The sequence below is a fragment of the Passer domesticus genome, chromosome 3 (assembly GCF_036417665.1).
Source record: "Passer domesticus isolate bPasDom1 chromosome 3, bPasDom1.hap1, whole genome shotgun sequence".
NCBI classification, from domain to species: domain Eukaryota; kingdom Metazoa; phylum Chordata; class Aves; order Passeriformes; family Passeridae; genus Passer; species Passer domesticus.
This window is the reverse complement of record NC_087476.1, coordinates 7535139-7550673: the sequence shown is the minus strand read 5'-3', so window position 1 is coordinate 7550673 and position 15535 is coordinate 7535139. Positions and strand designations below refer to the sequence as shown.

Here is a 15535-nt window from a genome sequence, read left to right as displayed (position 1 = left end):
GCCAAATTTCTTGCAAATTGTGCCTTCACAAATAAGCCTTCTCTAAAAATAAAAGCTCCATCCCATACACACACACAGAGGAACAATTTTGAAGTTCCAACTCTCATATGTCTTTGAAAGAAATCACCAAGAAACAAACTGAAAAGTTTCTGTAGTGGAAAGAGCATAATCAAGAGGAAAAAAAATTTTTTTCTGAGAAGGGCTGATTGTTTTCATCAATGTCACAAGCTGCTTGACACATTCAAATATTTTGTTTAAAATAATCAGTGTAATGGACTATAATAGAACACACTTTGTGCGGAATTATGTAACAGAAAAGGTATGCAAGTTTAATCAACTATTACTTAGCATATTCCCTGCTTGAAGTCAGGCACTACAGCTCACGCATTCCTCAGCCCTGTAAATGACCCGAGATTGCCATCGCAGCCCGAACCACACTGCAGTGATGCTGTCCCCTCCCAGCCTGGGGACAGCGATCCCACCTGCAGCAAAGCGACCCGAACGCTGCTGCGGGCACCAAAAACACGAACAAACCACAAACCCCGAACCTCCCAGCCCTGCCCGAGCTACTCACCATTCACGGCTGCGGGAAACTGAGCCATCATGGTCCCGAGTGCGCGCCGCTAGCCCTCAGCCATCTGCAACATGAAAACATCGTGCCATTAATAATGCAACAAGGGCAGAGCCGAGCGGGGCGCGCCCGGCCCCGCTTCCCACAGCGAACAATGCCCGGCCCGGGCTGAGCGGCACCCACACCGGGAGCGGCCGCGGGATTTATTTTGGTCTTTTTTTTTTTTTTTTTTTTTTTTGTGTCTAGGGTATGCAGTGCAGTCCCGAGCCTTGTGGCAGCTCTTAAAGGCAAACAGTACCAACTGCTGGGAGGGATGCACAAACAGCCCCCGGCTCGCCGGGACGCGTTCTGAGCCCCAGCACATCCCTGCCAGCGCTCCCCGGTAAATATTCAGCGTTTCGTTTAAAAAGAAAAGTTCAGTGCTCAGCTCCGTGAGCAAAAGCTGCTGCTGAGCAAAGCGGAAAACCAATTATTATTCAAATTCATCCACTCCAACACTCCACGCACTATTAACAAAGAAAACACTCTTACATGATGTATTCTGAAGAAAGGGCTTGTCCCAATAAAAATCTGTCATCAGCCAGTTTTGCAGAAGCAACACAATGAAGTTATTCCTTCTCCTGAGCTTCTGCATAAACACCCAAAAGCAGCATTTAAATGGGGTCACAACAGAACTTACTTTCATAATAAATATCAGACAACTAAGATTCCTTTCCCAGTTCTTTTCCTACATTCTTTCCTACATTCTTTCAAGAGTACCCATATAAAGAATTCTGTAGAATTGCAAAATAGTCACTAATAATTATTTGAGGGAAAAGCATGAACAATTTACAGCTTTACAAATATAGAACTAAGACAATGAAGTGAGCTTGTGCTTTGGAAGAGATAATTTTACTGAAATACTGAAATTTATACATCATTATCATTGTGCTCTCTGTGGACAAACTACTGTACAGGATGAAGCTAGAAAAATGAAATATTTATTTTAATTAAAAGAAACATGAATCACATCTCACTCACCCCCTTTTCAGACACCAAACCTCCTACACACACACATACACAAAAACCCCCTTCATCTCAATAGAAGCACGTATTTTAATATTAAGTACAGAAATATCACATCCCCCATACTCCCTTCCTGCAAAGAAAATCCTGCGCATCTGAGCACAAAAATCATACAGCTGGAAAGCACTCCAGTTCCACCTGAGGACAGGAAAGCTTTTTTTTTTTTTAATCTACTGCACATTTCTTCAATAAAATTAAAAATGTCTGGGATCAGTTGTTAACAATTCTTTCCCTATATATAGTTCACATCATCATTATACATACACACGTGTGGCTACACATATATACACATATGTACTTAAAGAAAGTAAATTGAGTGGTTGGTGAGTCCAAATGGTCTCTCACAATGACACAAGGTATCAACCACAGAAAGATGAAAAAAGGAAGCATGGACCTGTTCCAAGACATGGACCTACCAAGCAGCCTACCAGGAGACACTTGAGATCTATAAAGAGCCTTCCCGAAAAACGCTGCCAATGTTGTTAAACATTTCTACAGCACATATCTCTGCAAAAGCTGTTCTGTCAAGGAGGTCTAAAACAGAACCTGAAACCATGACACAGAAGCAGGATGGTAGAGAACACCCCCAGAATCAGCAGACTTCTACCTGCATGTGACTTGTTCCACATTTAATCTTACTGGTCAAGGGCTACATATTTGATCTTTCCTCCAACTCACTTTATTCTCTTCATTTCAGTCAGCTTTTAGGTTTTGTTGTGGGTTTTTTTTTTGGTTTTTTTGTGGTTTTTTTTTTTTTTTTAATGAGTAATCACAAAAACATAGACTATCCCAAGCTGGAAGGGACACAAGAGGACCATTGAGTCCAACTTCAGACTCCATGCAGGACATCCTAAAAGTTAACCCGTGTATCTAAAGAGCATGAACACCAGCTGGGGCCATGACCCCTCTCCTGGGGGGCTTTTTGTGCATGTTTGCCCTCTCTGTGGAGAACTCTTCCTTATATCCAATCTCAATGTGCTCTGATATGGCTTTAAGCCATTCCCTCGTGTCCTGCCACCAGGAGAGACCAGCACTTCCCTTGCTGCTCCCACCATGAGGAAGGGGTAGTCAGCAATGGGGTCACCCCCTCAGTCTCTTCTCCAAGCTGGACAAACCTCACATCCTCAGCTGTTCCTCAAAAGTCTTGCCCCCTAGTTCTTTCACCATCCTTGTTTTCCTCCTTTGGACATATTCTGGTATTTTTATATGCTTCTTACACTGTGGGCCCAAAAACTGGACACAGTACCTGAGGGGAGGCCCCACAATACAAGATCAGACAATACAGGTCTTGACAGTAAACAGTTTAACTCCTAAAGCCCCAGGTCTTAAGATATACTTTCAAAATACTTCATACAACTCACAGTTACACAGTCGCATTTTGCCTTGGTTTTGCTGAAATGGCTTGTGTAGATTGAGCTTTCAAAATCCTCCACTGCTGAGCACATGAGTGGGAGAAGTAATCCAGGCAGCTTCACGCACACTAAATGGGGAAACCCCTTCTCCTCATTTTAATGTCCCTAGAGCCACAACTATACCACATTTTAAAATCAATTTCAACTGAAAACTTTTGAGGACTTTGATGTCACTTTCGCTTGGTGAAGGAAATTCCTATTTATGAAGGCCCAGCATCTATGGAGAACACGTGCTGCTGGTTCATTTTCATGAGCAAAAATAATAAGCACCCCTGCCCAAATTATCAACATGGGATTTTTCAGTGTACCTGAAAATTCCCCAAGCCTGGACTGAACCAGCCTGGTAAATCTGTGCTGGGCATTGCCATGTAGATGAACCAACACCCAAGGTCAAAAACAGGGAACTGTCCAATGGGTCTGTACTGAGAGTACATTACAGCAATGTGGTGTGATTAAATCATGATTTAGCTCTGTTGTCTCACTATTATGTCTATATGCAGACCTTGTGGTATTTCAAATAAACACTAAACTTGAAGAGAACCAAACGCTCCTACAGTAACTCTTACAAACAGAGAAAACTATGACCTTACAGAAGCAACCAAAAAAATCATAAATGGGATTTTTACAGGATTTTGTATATTACCAGCATTGGGAACACCTGGAGTCTTATCCCTTTAGACAGATTCACATCATTCAGACACTAGGACTTCACCAAGCACAGATACTTCTACAGTGACAGCTTCTCAATTGTACCAAGAAGTAAAAACAGGAAGAATAAAAGTATTGCTGCAATATAATTTCCCCACAAGTTTTTTTTTTTTAAAGAAGGAGGAAACAGTCCAGTAAACTTGAAATCTATGCATATTTTTCAAAAGTCTGGGAAAACAATCACTCCCAATGAAAGAAGCTTGCCCTCAACAAGTATTCTGTCTTCTGCATTTCTCCAGCACATCCCAAAGGAGATTATGCATGTATCAAAGCTAAAAGCAGCTTATTTTCACAAATTGGAAATAAAGTCACTGCAGTCACCATCTATAAAGATGACAAAGGTGTAAAAGCACCTTAAGCTTTTAGGACACAAGTGTGAACCACTTATTTTCCAAGGGGAATCACAGCAAAATATTCTCACTTTAAAACAAACTTAGACTTTTTTAGATAGATTCTGATAACTTTTAAACATTAATGGAAGTGAAAGGTGCACATTTCCAAAGACACTTTTTACACAATGTCATACAGAAATGTTCACTGAAGAAAGAAAATAAGAATCAAGAAAGTGCTACAACCAGTGTCCCAAACAGATGACATGGGTGAAATGATGGATACTGCCACCAGAGCTTTTCACAGAAAGCTGTTTCTGCAAAATGCTCTAGAAGATGTGCAGTCATCAGTTGTAAGAAACTGTGGCAGACAGTATGAAATCCATGGTGTAACAACAGGATCAAACATCCTTACAAACACTGTACATGACATTAAGTCCTGCTGCCATTTAGGGTGAAAACAGGAAAACTTGGATCTCACATCTAAACAGCAGAACAGCAAGTTCTTGTAAACAAGCCATCTGACTAGCCCAAATCTTTAAAGCACTAATTGTTTTCACAAACTGACCTGCCAGACTGCAACTTCTGTTCCCGCTCTCAGTGTTCATTATGGTTGATACAAGTGGAGAAAAGAAATGAGGAGATTGCAAGAAGCAGGGGGCACATCAGGACCATGCTGAAAGCATCAGAAAACATTAGAGTTGGGCAGACTGCAGGAGAAAGGAAAAAAGCTTTTTGTTTTCCCTATCATAGGCATTTTGCCATTTTATGAAGGGCAGCCTTACCACAATCTTTGTTAATATTTATACTTGAATCAATATCTTTTTTTTTTCTCCCCAAAACATTTCTCATAAAAAACACAGCCACATAGTTTTAGGAATGAAGGTCTGGTGCACCAGGCTCTGTCTGGAAGAGAGCAAATCCCATGGAAGCAGCATGTGTGATCACACTCTTTTCCTTCTCCCTGTGGCAGAAGGATGATGTATTGCAGAATTTTGCTGCAAGAGTCCATTAGCAAGGACAGAGACTGCAGCATTAGTTACCTGACTTACTCAACACCTGTAGATCTGGACAACACAAAGACAACTCATTATATTTGCTAAACAGTGACCCTTTAATACCCTATGTAGTTGTTCGCTGCTTTTTTTGGAGTACTCTCTTAAAAATGAGAATAAGAAGCATTAGTAAGGCATTATGAAGCAGCACAGACTGTAACTTCTCTTTGTCATTTTGTTCAAGACACACTGGTATGAGAGTTTACTGATAAAAAAAAAAAGAAGAAAAACATCTCAACATTGTGGCAGGCCAAGCATTTATCTCCTTTATACAGTGCAGTTATACAGAGCCACATGGCCTTTTCAAAATGCACTGTGGCCAGCTTACAAAGTCCACCCACTCTGATAACAGATGAATGACATCAGTGACAAAATGGAGGAGTTGACTGTGGGTAGCACATTGCTGGCTCTTCCTGCTCCCCCTGCTACTGTAGATAACAGTACTAAGAGACTTAGTTAATATTTTTGATATTAAAAAAAGAAAAAGTGTTAAACATTTTCCTTCTTAATCCTAGGGTACGAAGCCCCTTCCTTGCTCGTTGTGAAAGAGAATTTCCTACTCAAGAGTGAGTGCAGCCAGAGGAGGGCAATGAGGCTGGTGAGGGGCTTGGAACACAAACCCTGTGAGGAATGACTGAAGGAGCTGGGGGTGTTTAGCCTGGAGAAAAGGAGACTCAGGGGTGACCTTATCACTCTCTACAACTTCCTGAAAGGTGGCTGTGCTCAGGTGGGGGTTGGTCTCTTTCTCCAGGCAGCACTGACAGAACCACAGGACACAGTCTTAAGTTGCACCAAGGGAAATACAGGTTGGATAAAAGGGAAAAGTTTTTTACTGGAAGTGTGATAAAGTCCTGGAATGGTCTGCCTAGAGAGGTGATGGAGTGACCATCCCTGGGTATGTTTAAAAAAAGACTGAATGTGGCACATGGTGTCATGGTTTAGTTGAGGTGTTGGGGCTGGGTTGGACTCAATGATCTTGAAGGTCTCTTCCAATCCAATGATTCTGTGATCCAGACAGAACACAAAAAGTATTTTTCTTACAAATACCTTTCTGCCCACCTTGCTTGACTCATACGCTTTCTGAACATACTGACAAGGATCTCTGTTTCTGTTCAAAACACAGAATTGTGTGGTCACTATTGCTTACTCTGTTTCTTACACAGCTGCTCAGCTGTGAAAGCACCCATTCAAAGTATCAAGACAGTTCAGCTCTCTCCTCTGTTTTTGCAGACCAAAACTGATCTTTCCTACCTCCTTTCTAGGAAAAGATTTCTCCCATTTTATTTTTAATTCGCTACATTAAGGCAGAGACCCGCAGGTCCCTCTCTGTCTGTCCCTCCAGCTTCAAAGTTTCTTTGCAAGGAAGAAATTGTTCTGAGGGAGAGAATGAGAATCCCACTTCAGGAAGCTCACCATTTAATTCCCTGGCCCTTCTCCCAGGAGACATAAACTTCCTCAGGAAAAGATGGGAATTGAACCCAGCTCTGTCACGCCCTGGGAGAATACATTCACCCACCTGATCCCAGACAGACATCACCACCTCTGCTCACTCGCTTAAAAAGGAAATGAAAAAAACCAAGAAGTAGAGGGTAGACTATTTATAAGATTTTTTTTTAAAGGCTCTGAGCTTCTACCTTCAAGAAGCAACCCTAGGCTGCATATTGTAACCTTTGCAGAGAGCTGAGTGAGATAAGCTTGCTCTTCAAGGGGTGGTAACTTAAAATACTCTTGCTTTTTTTGGGCTTTTTTTTGCTTCCTACTTTCCAATTCACATGACTCCACACTCCATATGCCTTTTTTTTAGATTCTGTTTTAAAACACATCAATTGTCACATGTAATCCTTTGCAAGCTTTATGCAAGCATCCTTAAATGCTGTTTGGTGAGGCCCACACACCTTGGAACTTGCAGTTCTCCACTTTGACACTGTAACTCCTAATTTAAGTCAATGTGGACTGTGGCAAGACAAAAGTATTTGATGAGTTGCCTTCTTTTTGTTGTTTTCTTACTTCATCCATGACTGGAAACATGACAGTATATTACTTTTAAGCTTATTCATTAAAAATCTTGCCACCTCAGAGGAAAATTTTGAGCCTACTCCTGTCCTTCCATCAGAAGCACAAGCAAAATGCTACCAGAGAAGAAAAAAGTAACAGAAGAATTCTTAACGTTATTTTCTTCTTATGATAGAAGAGATGCTGCTTAACTTGCTGCTCAGCTTTTAGACACAGGTAACAGTGCAAAATATACAGAACATCTAATGGCTGCTATAGTAAAGCATGAAACAAAAGATACATGAGCACTCCTCTGTGCTCAGCAGAGAGCAACCTTTGACTATCTGTAAAGCTAATGAAATTAAAACATTCAGTGAGACTGGATTTACAGTTTAGTATCTGCTTTCAAGCTGGACAGGTGCACAAAACCATCAGGTTTAACTTCTCAAAACTGAATGAGATGAAGCAGAGAGGAGAAAGGCCACAAGAAGACTTTAAAGCACAGAAATGGTGTTTATCTCTGATGAATCAAAAAACAGGGAAACCTCGTGGGAGAAGAAGCAAAGATTAGCATATGGCAGTCAAAACAGGAAAAAATAACTAGCTAGGAGTATTTAAGTTGGATAATGGATGGGTAAAAATGCATTCCCCAAAGTGACACAGAAAAGTGTGGGTGTAATGGAGATCCCAGCCAGCACAGGGACTCTGGGCACAGGCAGTGTAGCACAGCACCCCCCACCTGCCCCAGCTGCAGACTCCTGCCTCTGACCCCCTTCCCATCCACAAGTCACATCCACACTTATATTACCAAGAACAGTCCTTCAAATCACCCAGTTGAAATGTGGTCTCTTGAACCTTTAGCACAGAGCTCTAGAGCATACAGTAATAATGTTTTGACCACCAAATTGAATTTCATGATCTTAGAGAATCAATTATCACCCATGTTAAAGAACCATCTCAATATCATGTAAAATCCCAAGGGGCTCTCAGGTTATGTCAGTTACAAAGACACATGTCCTACCTTAAAGCCATAAGAGTGTAGTGGAAAAAGCTAGGAAGTTTTAGCTTCTGATTAGTAAAATTCTTGACCTTTGAAAGATAAGACCAAAGTATTATTTAAATTTGCTCTGATTTTTGATACATTTATTAGTATAGCCATAATAGGTAATTTTTTCACATTCCAATTGTAATATTTTTAGAAACAAAGAAAAGTTAACTCCCATTTCCTGTTCCTCCCTTACTTCATGTGTATGCTGTTGAATCACTCACTGCAGACACTGCTCATGACTGATGCCACAGCATTTCACAAGCTCCACTTGCATCCGCCTTGAATATTTTCACTAGTAGAGCCAGCTCAGAATTATTATCTGCTACTTCTGAAGCAGCAAAATCCCATATCAAAGTGTCTCAAGTCAAACTGGCTGCTCTCAGAATCGCTGTTCCAAAGAAGCTGTGACTTTTCTGGATCAACCACGCCTTTTCATCTGTAACTGCCAAAATGTTTAAAAATAGTTCTCAGGTACTTGTCCTCTATTAGGTAATTCCAATGCTTTGTGCTACTACTGTCATCATGTTACATCATTTGAATTTCACGTGTTGTTCTGAAAATAAGAGTTACACAACACTGTGCTCACCTATGCATTAATGTTCAACCCATTGTTTTAACTCTAGGATCCAAGTAACCAACATGGGCAGGCTCTGTTCCTATACTGGCAAAGTTCTAAATACTCTCAATTTGAAGAAAAATGACATTTCACCAGCTCCATTTTTGCTATATAATTTTTATGTGACCTAATCCTTACCCTTACAACATTTGGTGTTAATGGCACAACAATACCAGAAAAACGAGTTACTACAGTCCCAGTATCATCTTGCAAAGGGCAATGAAACAAAGTATATGTAGAAGTAAGAAGAAAAAAGAACTCCTCATGAAATAGTCTTTGTTTTCTAAAGAATTATCCTTAAATAAATCTGAGAATTAAAAAATTAAAACCCACCATCCAGATAGACAAGTGAATTAATGAAAGCAGTAGCATTATAGTAACCAAGCAACCAGGATGCCTGAATTCTTAGCTTGCCTTTCTCAGGGTATGAGACATGAGTAAACTACTTTGATGAACCCCATCACCCAACACGAACCAAGCTTAACAGAAGGGTGTCCTTTGCAATGATCTTAACTGAATATAATATTCATAAAAAGCAGGCAAGCAGACAGAGAAGGCACAACCAAATTTAGTACCCTTAAGGGAGAGAAAGACTGCTGTATGTTTGAGTGCCTATATTGGACACCAGAGGATCCACATGGCTGAAAGCTGCTCTAAATATACTGACCACAAGAAAAAATTCAACACAGGCTCACATCTGATCAAACTCAGACAGCTAATGCCACAGGAAACAAGGCTTTGCTGCTCACAGCTGGCTTAAAATTTTGGCTTACATTGGTCTGTCACTGGAAGGAACTTGAATTTACATGCAGACATAAATCTCCCAGTTCTATATTGATCAGGAAGCAGACACAGGATACCAGAGGGAATTCAGCTACCTGCAATATTTGCAACTAAGCATTTGAAAATTTCAGGATCACTTAAAACAGCTGCTTAGCCCTTCCAGAAATCCAACCAGGAACTCTAACATGAGTGTTTCCCTTCCAAACAGTCTGATGTGTCATCTATCACCAACCAGGGCACACAAGAAAAATGCAATTTTAAAAGGTGAAGTTAAAGAGTGATTGTATGTTTTAAAAGGTAAGAGGAATACAGTAACTACCCTATTTCACCCCATATCTAGACTCAACCTCTGAACCTCAAAGTATACTTTGTGTTGTTTTACTGACAAGTGATAGTGCCTGAAATAGGTCAGTCCATCAGAAAATGAGAATAATTCTCCAATTAGCACAACTCTGTCTTTGTTATCTTTATAGTCACCAATCATCACTTAAGACAAAAAACCTTAAGAAGGATTACTGACTTTCCCAATCATTCAGCCACATAAAATGAACCTTCCAATCCAAGCAACATCCCAAACTCTCTGCCAGCCAACTACTGCTCTCATGATTTTCACAAAACGACTGTCTACATCAAGGTTCACCCCAAAACTTAAAAACATGGCAGGATCCATCATCCAATATCCTTTATCAAGAAATTTAACATTGCAATGAACTGAAAGCAGCTTTTGAAAGTCAAAATAACTTGAAAACATGTAAATAGAGCATTTGCATTTATATATATGGAACAAATCACAGCCCCAGTGCTGCCAGGAACACTGGCTAATGTTAAGCATCCTGGAGACTGGAAAAAGGCAAACAGCTAAGTCTCACTTCAGTCCCTAGAAAGATCATGGAGCAAATCATCGTGGGACCCACCTAGAGATGCTTGAAGAAGAAAAGGGTGAAGGGAAATGGCATGTGGCTATTGAGGACCAACCACACCTGACACATCCCATCCTTGAGATGATCAGCCCTGTGAACGAGGGCACAGCATCTTGTTTTGACACTACAAAAGCTTTTATCAAGGTTTCCCACAGTGTCCTTACAGCCAAACTGGTGGAATATAGTTTGAAAAAGCTGACTGTAAACTGGGTGGAAAAGCTGCCTGACCAGCAGGCTCCAAGGGCTGTGGTCAGCAGTCCCAAATCCATCTGGCTGGAAGCAGTGATGCTCCCCAGGAGCTGACACCACGGCCAGTATTGTTTAATGCCTTCACTGGCAGCCTGGGCAAGGGGATGGGATGAACTTTGAGCCAGAGTAGGTACCAAACTGGAGAGGGCTATCCAGTGAGTTTTTGGGATCTCCACCCTCAGAGATAATCCCAACACAACCAGACATGGCTCTGAGTGACCTGGCCTGGCCATGCTTTTCATAGGGTTGGACCAGAAGATCTCCAGAAGTCCCTTCAAAACAATACTGTTCTGTAACTACATTTGAGGTAAATAAAAACAAATGGAAGCAGTTAAAAGGTTTTAAAAACTGACATAGTGGAAGTATTTCCTTTCAAGTGAAAACAGGCCAGAAATTAACATTACAAATAAAGATGTCCAATTTTTGAACCAGTTTTTAAAAAGGCAAAGAGTACAGCTCTGGCCTTTAAAAGAAAAATCTCATTAAATGCTTTTTTCACATATTTTGCATGCTGATCAAATTAAATCTTTTGAGGCAACAGCAGATAACCTGTTAGTTCAAAGTTTGCAAGTAAATTATCTCTCAGACCAGAGACATCTGTCTCAGTTTGTGACAGGAACTAATCTGGACTACACTGCCTTTCAAGAACTAAACCCACAGTATTTTCCTGACAGATGCCTATTCTCAAAGGCTGTGAAGGTTTCTGATAACACCCCAAGCAAAGCATACACCTCACCTTTCACTTTCCAAATGCTGCCTCCAGCTCCTGACAAGCAGCTCATTGAAGAAATACTATCAGCTACAGACTTAGCTTCATTTTTCATAGCTGCTACTTTCCTATGCCGTGAAATTAATTTACTTTTCAACATTAGAGACTACAACAGAAATATCGGCAAAAAACCTTGCTGTAAGTACTGCTGTGGTACAAATCACTGTAATACCTGAGTCTCAATAAATAAAGCCTTCTCAAAAACACAGTTCAAAATCATCTGCGCTCACTTTCGCCTTGATCCATCTCATTCTGTCTACAAGAATGGTTAAAAAAATAAGTACCCATAGAGCTTTGATGCTTTGACCAGCACCTATGGCAGATAACCACATTATTTTTATGATTAGCACAAACAGACCATAGGTACCCCATTTCGTTATTGTTACTGCTATGGGAACATCATCCTCTTGGTTTCTATTACAGTGACAGCTACAACTCAGGCAGGGATTCATCTTGTACCCCAGATCTTGTGCAGATGGAGGAGAAAAAAAGTAAATGCAATTCCCTCAGGATAGTAATTAAAAGGATAAGCATATTCTCTTGATCTAATTTAGGCATCTGAGTGAGGAAGCTAATCTAACAAAAAATTCTGTTCAGCAGAGAGCACGGAGCAGCCTAAATCCATGTCTGCAGGCATCACACAGTTCTCTTCACATCACAGGAAGCCCAGAGTCTGAGTTAGGGTTTCTCTGAATACTCAGAGGTACGGTGCTGTGAATGCCCCTCCCAAATGAGTCAGAAGAAAAAAATACACACAAACAAAACAGAAGAGGTAGAGTGGAAACAAGGTAACAAAAATGAGGGAGGTTTGGGAACAGAACGAAGCCCAGGTAGCTGCTCATCCAACTAACTCCTAGCGCTCATTACTTCTGCATGTCACCGTCGTATCAGCAGATATAGATGTTTATTACAAGCAAATTTCAGATGAATGATTAAAAGTTCTTGATAGCAAGCAGCAATTTTGGCACCACCGATGTTACCCACACCACACACCCCCGAGCCTTGCTGTGCACACTCCGGCGGGGGAGCTGCGGCCACCACAGGCCAGCACCAACAGCACAGGAGCTAAAAAACATCATTTTCCCAAAGGAGCGACACACAAGATAGGACAGCCTGGACACAAGGGCAAAGAAGCTTGAGACTTCTCATTCCCGTGTTTTAGATGGGGATTTTCCGACCGATGTTTCAGTCACCGCTGCAATAACTTCAAAGAACGCAGACACTATCTTAAAGCACGATCTACTTTCGAATTCTGCAATGTGACAGATGTCAAAGCCCCAACTGCCCCGAAAACCATTTACTGTTTTCAAAATGGTACCTTAATGTTTAGGAAACCGAATCACGTACCTCAGCCTCACTTTATTCTCTGAATTACGACATGCCGCGGTCAGAAGTCGAGACCGAGAAAAGCCAGTCCATTTACAGACGGAACAGTTTGCAAACTTTAACTGCAGAAACGAGCTCGGTTTCTCCAAACTCCGCGTCCTCACAGTTAACCAGACGGAACAAAATCACCGTCACCACAAGGAACTGGGCTCCACAAACGCGTCCGAGTCACCTCACCTCGGCAGGGCGCTCCGGGAGCCGTCTGGGCACGGGCACCGCGATCGCTCCGCTCGCAGCGCGCTGAGGGAGCGCGGGCGAGCAGCGGCAGCGCCGGCAGCGGGAGCCGCCGCCGCCAAAGCCCCAGACACCACCCCCTCCCAAAAAAAAAAAAAAGAAAAAAAAGAAAAAAAAGAAAAAAAAAGAAGAAAGAAAAAACCCACCTTAAAAAAAAAAAAAAGAAAAAAAAAAGAAGAGAGCACAGACTCAGCTCAGGAATAAAATACAAGTAGAGCGGCTCAAGGCAATGGAGCTCACAGCGCCCCGCGCCCCCCGCCCCGCCGGTACCTGTTGCGCTGCCCCGAGCGGCGGCTCCGCCGGGCCGCGGCCCCTGCGCCTCCCGCGGCGCTCGGCCCCACAACATGGCGGCGGGGGCGGGGGAGGAAGCGGGGGCGGGCGCTGCCTGAGGCCGGGCGCCGCCACAGCCGGGACCGGGATCTCAAAGCCCCGTGGAGGGGTTGTTGTATCCTGGGTGCAGCCCCTGGGTCTGGGCTGGGCTCGCCAAACAGTGCTGCAGTCCGGGGATGTCGGCACCGAGCCTGTCGGTGCCTTTGCTATACGGTAACAGCTACTGCTTCAAGACCTGACTGACAGAGGATTTACCCCGTCATTGCTCACTTCGCTCTCACTCGATTCCACCCCCGCTGCCTCCTCATCTGCTCCATAGGGTTACCTTTGCCTCAGCTTTCCGCCTGTATCCCAGTCCTATCTCTACTGGAAGCTGAAAAGCCGTGGCCTCTGTTGTGCACAGGCAAAGCTCCCGGACCGAGCTCATTCTCCCACCTGGGAGCAGGTAACGGCGCCCTTGGTGCCTGTCCGTGGGAAGCGAGTCCCGCTGGGACCCCGCAAGCGCTGAGGGGCTGGCGCCAGCAGCTGGACTGGGCTCTGCTCGGCGACTGAAACACGTAGGGTTTCAGGGGTTTATCTTTCCAAAAATTAAAGAATCCTGTAGGAAGGCAACACGCCGAAAATGCCGTAATTTTTAACTACCAAACGTTTTCCTTCTCCAGCAAGGGGATCTCGCCGTGCACAGACTTTTACAGGCCCTTCCTGCTATGCTTTTGCTGGGTAGATAATTACCTATCACCTTCGTACAGCCCAGATTTTTCCACTGACTCATTCTTCTGCGTTCCTAATGAGCCTTTCCAGTTGGTTACACCTTTTATCATCCACGGTGATTCCAGAAGAGTCACGTTCCTGTGCCATGCCATGGCTATGGCCACATCCTAGGACTCACCATGGCAGGATTTGTGCTTACACACCTGGTGTCTGCATTTGCTGCTGCAGCTGCCACATTGCGCTGGCAGCATTTGTGCATTTACCCCTCGTGACCTCCTCAGCCCTCATCTGATTCACTGCTTTTGAAGACACAGCATTCTCCTCCCTCACACCCAGCCCAAAAACGTGCTTTGTATTTTTAACCTATGAACAGACAGCAACTTTGGCTTTGATGCACAGATATTTGCTGTGTAGGTGGGTTAAAACATGTGTTACTCAAGGGACCCAGGTGGCCTTGGGCTGTTTTGAAGTCATCTGCAGATTTCATAAGCAGTGCTTCATATAATTCCAAATAATTATTTGGTATAACAAAGCAGCCCTGGGTCAAGAACAGGCTTCTCTGAAGCCCAATTAAAAAGTCTCATCTGACATTTTTCACTTGAATTACTTTACTGCGTACTTTAATACGCAGCCTTTAATCTGTTTAGTACACATTATAGTGATACAGTTCTAAATATGACTTTGTTGTGTTGGCAACACCTCCAGCCTGCTCTGGATTGAAAACAAATGCTTGCACCAGGCATAACAGTTTACAGAAACACCACTGTAGAAAGGATTAAGATAACAATAAACCAGATAAACACGTTTCTTCTCGTAAGACAAAATCAATCACATTACTGATTACAGTAGTTAACGATTGGGAAGGGCAATGTAAAAAACTGTGAAGGAAAGTCTCTAAGAACAGGTTAGGCAGATGTTGGAGGAGTTTGGTAAGTAAGTTGATTGTGCCTTGAACATTGAACTAGGTGTCTTTTCAAAGAACCTCACAGTTCCTTTCTTCTGTAATTGATGTTACTGCCACGTCCCACACGCAAATTAACTTGGGTAAAGTCTGTGCTTAACCACTGGCTTAGAGGTGACAAAGTACATGAAGCAGGAATTACATAAAGGATGTTGGGATATTTGATTCTGTAAATAGGACAGATAGGGAATGACCCATCTGCTTTATTAAATGTGAGATCCCTATAGGAAAGCAGCAATGTACCTCAGTTGGGGTAACTACACACCTTGCCTAATACCTCTTTTGAGACAAAACCAAAGCCAGGAAAGTCAAAGAATGGTAGCATAGTTTGAGTTGGACTCGTTTTTGGACTAGATGACCCTTTAAGGGTCATCTAGTTCAAACCCCCTGCAATAA

At 42.6% G+C, this 15535-nt stretch overlaps 1 protein-coding gene across 8 annotated transcripts in view; it reads right to left on the bottom strand.

Annotated features, from left to right (window-relative positions):
* Positions 1-13909, bottom strand: part of ITSN2 (intersectin 2) — an 80203-nt gene extending 66294 nt beyond the window's left edge. For 3 of the 8 annotated variants that reach the window (XM_064411770.1, XM_064411769.1, XM_064411771.1), the window contains exons 1-2: positions 12865-13208; positions 575-638 (exon numbers count right to left, since the gene is read on the bottom strand). In XM_064411770.1, the coding sequence (XP_064267840.1) occupies positions 575-605 (31 nt within the window). In that variant the 5' untranslated portion in view covers positions 606-638; positions 12865-13208. Of the gene's footprint in view, positions 1-574; positions 639-12864; positions 13210-13407; positions 13618-13792 lie in introns of those variants that run through there. The other 5 variants (XM_064411767.1, XM_064411766.1, XM_064411765.1 and 2 more) reach the window with 5 other exon arrangements.
* Positions 13910-15535: the final 1626 nt, after the last annotated feature.